Raw genomic sequence first — 8330 nt, 5'->3', positions numbered from 1 at the left:
TGGCCTGCGTAGTTGCGTGGATCGGCGGGGTCTCACTGCGCTCCTCATGTGAACTGACAGGCGGACAACGCTCTGTGAGTAAACGCCAGGCGATCAATGCTCAGTAACCGTGGAGATTCTGTGCACTACTGTATCTCTGCCGTACAACTGAATGACATTAGCTGACTGTGGTATCATATAACCCTAATCACAGGTCCATTTATACCAAATAGTGGCAGTCCTAGTCTTTCCTAACCACAGACTGTTGTTGTTGATAGCTAAATTAGCTTAGTCATAATTACGAACGTTACCCGATAAATCCAGTCTTGTGCCGTCTGACAAGCAGAAGCCCCGCTGTCTATGTCCTGATAACTGTTTAGAAAACACTTGGTAACACTTTAGTTGAAGGTATCTACATAAGAGTGACATGACAGTGTCATGTCACTCTTATGTAGATACCTTCAAGTAAAGTGTTACCAAACATTTTTATAATTTAGGGAGCTCAAAAACAGAAGAATCAGTCTCTCGTTCATTGATTAGCACCGTGCTGCTCGTGCAGGGAAAAGTTCAACACAATTCAACTCTTGCAGCGGGCGTGTGACAAGCACAACTGCGACAGTTTCACGGGATTGCGCCTGCTTGTCGCGTCCAGCGTCTAATGTATAATTTGTGTATAAGTCCAAACTGTGATCTCCCTTACCATATAAGGTCATTTTGATGCACTTGAGGAATGGATTTCATTTGGTTTCTGTGCATGTTCTCTCCTCCAGATTGCCCGGCGGGACCTGACATCATCCCCATCGTGGCGGGCGTGGTAGCGGGCATCGTGCTGATCGGCCTCGCCCTGCTGCTCATCTGGAAGCTGCTCATGATCATCCACGACCGCCGCGAGTTCGCCAAGTTCGAGAAGGAGAAGATGAACGCCAAGTGGGACACGGTGAGTCAGTCGCGCCGGAGCAATAATTGAGTTGGAATCACGTTCAGACTTTTCAGCTCTTAAGCTGTATGTAAAACACAGGTGGAATGTAACTAAGTACATTTACTCAAATGTTGAGGTACTTTACTTGAGTCTTTTCTTTTCATGCCACTTTCTACTTCTACTCCGCTACATTTCAGAGACAAATATTGTGTCTTGTAGTTACTAGTTACTTTACACATTAAGAATGTTCACACAAAACAAACGTAGTTTATAAAATCTGATGTTTTATTCTAAAGTAAACTAGCCAACAATATAACGGCTACAAGTCCAGCTGAGATGATTAGACCATTAAACACACAACTGGTTGGATCCTTTACACTTTCTACAATGCATCGAGTACTTTTACTACTTTAAGTACATTTTCCTGATAATACTACTAATATTTTCAATGCTGGAATTTGACTTGTAATAGAGTATTCTTACAGTGTGGTATTAGTACTTTTACTTAAGTAAAGGATCTGAATACTTCTTCCACCGCTGAGATAAAAGCCTCATCCCAGGTTTCTCCAGAGCATTTTAAGGATGTCAGGTTCTGTAGTGGAACACACGATGTAATCAGCAGGAAAACGCCTTACAGGTGTGGAAACAGAAAAGAGATCTAAACCCCCTCTGTCCTCGGTCACCCTCAGCTCTGTGCACTGTTGTTGAGTGTGTGTGTTGTGCGAGGGAGCGGCCTTCCCCTCTGCTGACAGTGCTGCCTCTCACTGTCCACATGGTCCAACTGCATGCCCATAAACGGCAATGCAGCCGAGAAAGAGGAGGACTGCTGGCTGACCATGGATGGAAAGCTAGTCCCAGCAGCAGTGTTTATGGCCTGCTGGGAGGGAACAGACATTCATCACACACAGTGTTTGTCGGAAAATGAACTACATTAACTAGAAGATAGATTACAAAGTTACGTTCTGTTAAAAAGTAACTTGTTTATTCCTTGTCCTTTTTTCCTATTCTCTGATAATATTCGTGCTGCAGCACGATAGCTTTTGCTGCCAGGAATGTGTTCAGGATTTCTTGTTTTATTCAAGTTTCTTATGTTAAGTCTTTTTTATATCATCTTCACTTACGTAGATCCCCAGATATGCTGTGGGTTTTTAGCTAGCAAAATTGAGATAATATGAAAGGAAAACAAAGGTTAAGATATACTTAAGAAATGTTACAAATTGCATATTACAGAAATAACTAAAACAGACTTTTTTCCTGGCACTGATACCTGCCATTACAGGAGAACATATCATTATTAGCACATTAGAGGTGGAGAAAGGGAAAGCTATATAGCACAACAACAACACCACCACAACAAATAATTCCTATAAGAGATTACTTTCTGACCTTTGCTCCTCTGTGCTAAACATTTTCCTTTAGACTTTTGTGTCTGCCCTTTTTACACTGTTTCCTCCTGCTTCACATAATTTCTTTTTCTTTTTCCCCCTTTCATCTTTTCCTTCTCCGGGTTAGCAAGGGAACCCCATTTACAAGAGTCCTATTAACCAGTTCCAGAATCCCAGCTATGGGAATAAAGGCGCTTCTCTTTAGGTCAAAGTTTGTATCGCCTGTTGGCCTTGTGTACTTGTATGTACTTCCTCTGTACAGAGTGCAGTTTTACACCTTGGCTGATGTCTGTAGGGTTTGCAGTGAAGTGAAAGGTTTGGTGACTGCATGTTGTGAAGTTAGCATGCTTAACCACACATTGTTTGTTACTAAAGTTGGTGTGATGTTGAGCTTTTTCCTTGATGTTAGTGGCCACATGTCCAGAGGAAAACATGTTAATAGGAACAAAACCAATCATTTAGAACTAGTTTTTAGGATTTTTTTTCCCCTCTAATTTAGATCCTGCTCCCTATGTTTATGCAATGTACGTCACTGTCCAGTTGAGAGAATTTTCTTACACCTTAAAGTGCTCATATTATGCTTTTAGGCTTTTTCCCTTTACTATATTGTTATATATCTTTTTGTACACGTTATAGGTTTACAAAGTGAAAAAGCCCAAAGTCCCCCCCAAAGGGACTTACCATCTCCAACAGAAAACCCTGTTCACAAACTGTCAGGGCACGCCCTCATACTCTGCTTCTGACTGGCTAGTAGTCCTTACCTAGGTACTGTCAGGGCACGCCCTCATACTCTGCTTCTGACTGGCTAGTAGTCCTTAACTAGGTACTGTCAGGGCACTCCCTCATACTCTGCTTCTGACTGGCTAGTAGTCCTTACCTAGGTACTGTCAGGTCACACCCTCATACTCTGCTTCTGACTGGCTAGTAGTCCTTACCTAGCTACTGAGCATGTGCGACTCCCAACAAAGATGTTACAGCAGTGAGAGGTCTCACTCTGTAGCTAAAACAGAGACCTGAACACAGGGTGAAAAGAGGAGCTGCAGCAATGTGCAGTACAACAAAAAGATGGTGTTTTTTGAAAATTAAACCATGTAAACCTATTCTGATATAACCTCTAAATACAATTATGAACCTGAAAATGAGCATAATATGGGCACTTTAAGACCTTAGCTAATGTTGGCAATTAATTGCAGTTAAACAAAGAAACCGCGATTATGTAAAACAATTGACAATTAGACAATGATGTAATAATTGTTACAGGCCGTAGCTATGATACTATAAAACTTGATCTTAAAATGTGTCATTGTGACACCACAAATATTTGACTTGTGCTGCTGGGTTCAGTGTGTTAACCTTACTTGGTTTCATTTCTCCACTGTTGTACTCACTCCTGTTGTTGTTCTTCTGTTTCTCAGGGCGAGAATCCCATCTACAAAAGTGCCGTAACAACTGTCGTCAATCCAAAGTACGAGGGCAAATGATGGAGCTTTGCCTTCCTTGTGACAACACTGTATGGAAAAGAATATGGGGGGGGGCGGGGGTTTTGTAATGCTCTCACTGTTTTTTTTGTTTGTTGTAGTCACCAAATGATAGCAATGCATTTTTGCCACTATTTTGGTTTGTTTTACTAACTTGTTTTTATTTTCTATGCATCATCTGAATTGTGTACAGTCTGTATAAATGTGGGGGGGGGGGTGGGTTCCTCTGCGAAACTTGAGAGAATGTGTTGAACTGATTTGTAGTTTTTCTACCACAGGACTGGCAAAGTAACGGAAAGCCTAGCTGTGCCTTTTTTTTTTTCTAGAACCATCAAGCCATCAGTGTTTTGTTGAGGGTTGAATTGGATGTTGATAATGGGCAACAAATGAAGGGTTCCTTTCCAAATAGTTATGTGTCCAATGTTGAGTGGGTGACACTATTTCAGTCGCTGTTTCTCAAACACAGGGATGCAAAGGTCTTGAGATTGATTTGCTGTCAGAGCAAAGGTCTTATTGTGTCTGTAGGGCTGGGCGATACGGAGAAGATCAGATATCACCATGTTCTTGACCAAATACATCCATGTCCATATTGCGGCGATATTGTCGGGTTGACTATTGGTGCTTTGACAAAATACATTTTTACAGTGAGATTTTAGATAAGTCATCAATAATGTGGTAACCGGTTTCAAGTGAAATTATAGAGAAAAAATATATATTTTTTCCAGCTATATACTGACTATGTTTAGCCTGGCTCCGCCCTCCTACGTACTTCCGCTCAATTTTCATTTTCCTTCAGTACTCCGTCGGGGTTTGCGGTATATTCTTGAGTTTTCTCCGGCCAATCTTTACCGGTCCAATCAGCGAACAGAGGGAGTGGCTGAGAACGATAACGTTGAGGTCGTGCGCTAGTTTGAGTTGTAGTTCCGTAATGGTGGCGGAGAAAGATGCGAGCGAAGCCATTCGGTCCGTTGTGGCAACGCTGCCGAATATCCAGAAGTTAAAGCCCGAGCAAGAACAATCTTTGCTGAGTTGTGTTGGTGGCCGTGATGTTGTGGCTCTCCTCCCCACGGGGTTCAGGAACAGTTTGATTTTCCAGCTCGCTCCGTTAGTGGTGAAGTAGTTGGCTAAGGCGAACGCTAGTGATGCTAAGCCGACGTCACGACCAAACGTTAGCGATTGGTTATGGCAAATCCAGAGTGGCTCTGGGCATATTCAGTAGTTTTAAACTTCAACAGAGTACCCGCCTTCAAGGAAGTTAACATTTGTCAATGGAGAGAGGCCAGACTCTCTGTACAAATAAAATGTACCAGAGTCTGGTAGGACCAGGCTAATGGACCAGAGTCTGGTAGGACCAGGCTAGACTATGTTTACATGCATGCACAAAAATAGTGTGATGTTAAAAGAGAAAATGGAGTTAGTATGTGCTTGTTATTATCAATTTAGACAACGTAATTGTGCATTGCGATATCTCGATAGATTTCATCACTATGATTTTATTGAAAGACGATAAATGGTCCCGTTGAATTCTCTCCGTGGTCTCTGTGTCTGTCATCCTGAGACTGAGTTGGTGTCTGTCACAGACCTTTTCTCTTTGGATTGAAACTCATCAAATGTAGCGCCTGTTGGCTGCGTGTGGTAGCAATGAAATGTGTACAGTATGTTTTGGTTTCTGTGTTAAGCCATATATGTATTCACAGAACAGCATTGAAGGTGTTAGTGTGTCTTTTCTGAGTGTCTTACTCCATTTGAACAATCAATTGAAATGTGTCTTTTGTCTAGAAAAGATATTTACCTGGCCTGCCTTTCTAGATCAAAGGCCATCAGTGTACAGTAGTATGAAGTAGGGATGCACCGAATCCAGATTTTTGGGGTTCGGCCAAATCCAAAACCGAATACCGAATCCTCGTCCCAGTCCATGAACACAGTAAACTCATTAATGAAGTAAACAGTGACTGTCCTTCCTTTGCCGTACCTGAAGTTGCTGCATTTTGGCTGCTGTCTGTAGATTCCTTCATGCACAACCCATATTCTTTGGGATGTTACATTCCAAATGTTGTAACAGCGGTGATGTTGTGTATTGTTTAGGGTCCTCGCCACCACGAGACAAATCAGCATTGTAAATTGAACATGTAGCTGGACTTGAGTGGCCTTCTTTTGACTGAAAGTACTGCCAAACTACACTTTTTCTGCTCACTAGTTCCATTTCCACTTTCTCACAGCCTGCTGCACTGAACGCTCCACCTACGTAAACACCTTCCCGTAATCAATGGCGCCGTCATTACGTCGACCAGCGTAGAGCGCGTAGTGCTAGCGTAGGGTTCGGTTTGGTGGTAAAAAAATTCCAAGGTTTGGCAGAAACCCAACCCCGTCATAAAGCCAATATTCAGCCCAATCAGAATCTGAATCCTGGGTTCGGTGCACCCCTGGTATGAAGTGTTGGCTCCATCTTTTAGTTGCTTCATTTAAAGTCAACTCAGGTCCTTAATTCTTTCACAGCAATGCCAAATACACTCAAACCTGCCTTATTTGCTAACTGAATTAGCTTTTATTGAAAATGCCTTGTTTTATTTGTAGGATATGGATTGGGGGAGGGTCTCACTTTTTTCAATGTCAGCAGTTCCACCCAACTCTCGTGGTGCCTCGATCAAACAATGTTTTTATTGAAAAGAAATGGGAATGCCGATAATATTTAGTTTTAAAGATCAGTGGTAAGGGAATGATTTCTAGATCTGTAAAAGTTTTGGTTTTTGTAAAGAAAAAAAGGTTACCCATGTCACTATTACATTTTTTTTAAGTGCCTTTTTTTTTTATTTCAACACATTCACATTTGCAATTCTGTATTTCTAAAGTTATTTATTGAATAAACATTGAAAACCATTTCCCTCTATATTGTTAAAATTTTATTGTGCAATTCCAGTTTGTGGATTTGTGTCTCATATTGTACCTGTTGGTGTTATTAATGGGATGGATCTGAGTTGGGATGGAAACAAATGATCTGCTCTTTTCCCTCAACAAAACCCAGGACAGAGGACAAAGCAGGTGTTGATCCACGTCTTCCTCCTCCTGACAAATGGAACCAGATGAATTATTGGAAGAGTTAAGCTTTGATCAGTGTTCACACAAGTATTTCTATTTTAAAGAGAGCATGGCATCTTCTAGAAGTAGTTCCAGTAGCAGAGTTCCTTTAGGATTTTTTTTTAGCAGTGGGGGCAGGTCTGTCCGAACAACAACCCCAACAACAATATATTTATTCACCTCTACTAACGCATAATGAGGCATATTTTCAGTTGTGATTGAACTGTATTTTTTGAGGAACTATAGGGCACATTTTTCTGCAGCAACTTGTGCCTTTTCTGCATCCATTTATGGAGCAAATGTCTTTAATTATGTAAAGGAAATTATTATTAGATATTGAGTTTGCACTGGCCAGTTTTGAATATCCCCCCCCTCCCTGTAAATTACGCCTATATTATACCCCTATTGACTCTACATAATAGAATTAGACTAACATGATATATGAAAAGGGTGCTGTGTGGCACTGGTTTTACTTCTGCTCAGTGAGGTGACTAATGAAAAGTGTGACTGTGTAGGGATATGTTAAGCCTGTGCTAAACCGCAATGTCATTTGAATTATGACCCAGTTTGTCAAAAAAAAGTGTGTTAAATGTTTCTGAAACGTTAAGTTGTAGACAATGTAATTAGCAAAGAAAAAAAATATTGAATGGATGGTTACAATACATATGTATTTTCATGTAAAGAGACAACAATTCATAGTAAAAAAATGAATAAGTAAGTTAAAGAAAGTGAGGAACAAGTCTAAATCGAAGCCTGAGCTACATAAGTCGATGTAAAAGTATGACTTTAATGGATAAAAATAAAAAGCAGCTCGAAGCGACTTCATCGTGACATTGTCAGCCAATCACGTTGCGTTCCATCCCCTGTGGAATGTGACGCCACGAGCCCAGGGCTCTCCACAGGCTCCGGGTGTCCAATCACAGGCCGTGTTTTACAGCAAAGTTGTTAACCCCCAACAGTAGCACTTTGGTGTCCAACCTCTCTAGTTTCAGCCTGCTTTGCATCGACAGGAAAACAGACTTTTCATCGACCGATAAACGCTGTTTGACGAGGTGGACATAAAGCGGACAGCGGCTCTTCCTGCCAAGGAACCGGCTCGCCGTTTGGGTTTTTATTCTAAAAACCAACTAGAAGATGTAGCTGTAGCTAGCTAACGTTAATGTTAGTTGTCTCTCTCTTGCTAGCTGCGTCGTGTTGCCGTTTTTTTTTTTTTTTTTTTTTTTTTTTTTAAACTTCTGACTTGCAGAAATGTTGTCCATCTGTGTTTAAAACCCTCCGACGTGTGCCGAATGACCGACTTGGTGAGTAATTTTCTTGTCATTGTTTTTTTTTTTGTAAGTTGAATCGACGGTCGCCAGAAAGGCCCACCGTGAATAGTGTTTTCTGGCATCAGATGATTTCATACACGCAATCAAATTCCTGGCTGGTCAGCTGGATGCAATTCAGCACTAAAACATCAAGTTCCTCGGCACTTTGCCGGCCCTCGAAGCAAGG

The 8330-nt window shown here is 41.4% G+C and overlaps 2 protein-coding genes across 3 annotated transcripts in view; both read left to right on the top strand.

The window, feature by feature from the left end:
• Window positions 1–4470, top strand: part of LOC116044937 (integrin beta-1-like) — a 34396-nt gene extending 29926 nt beyond the window's left edge. The window contains exons 15-16 of one of the 2 annotated variants that reach the window (XM_031292490.2): window positions 750–916; window positions 3699–4470. In XM_031292490.2, coding sequence (XP_031148350.1) covers window positions 750–916; window positions 3699–3764 — 233 coding nt within the window. In that variant the 3' untranslated portion in view covers window positions 3765–4470. Of the gene's footprint in view, window positions 1–749; window positions 917–2410; window positions 2786–3698 lie in introns of those variants that run through there. The other variant, XM_031292489.2, reaches the window with a different exon arrangement.
• A 3315-nt stretch (window positions 4471–7785) lies between these two features.
• The window catches only part of LOC116044898 (enhancer of polycomb homolog 1-like), a 43588-nt gene continuing 43043 nt past the window's right edge, over window positions 7786–8330 (top strand). Inside the window, exon 1 of the mRNA XM_036004938.1 lies at window positions 7786–8137. The gene's annotated coding sequence lies outside the window, so the exon portion shown is untranslated. The remainder of the gene's footprint in view (window positions 8138–8330) is intronic.

This window comes from Sander lucioperca, chromosome 9, assembly GCF_008315115.2.
Source record: "Sander lucioperca isolate FBNREF2018 chromosome 9, SLUC_FBN_1.2, whole genome shotgun sequence".
In the NCBI taxonomy this organism is placed as follows: domain Eukaryota; kingdom Metazoa; phylum Chordata; class Actinopteri; order Perciformes; family Percidae; genus Sander; species Sander lucioperca.
This window is presented reverse-complemented; position numbering and strand designations above follow the sequence as displayed.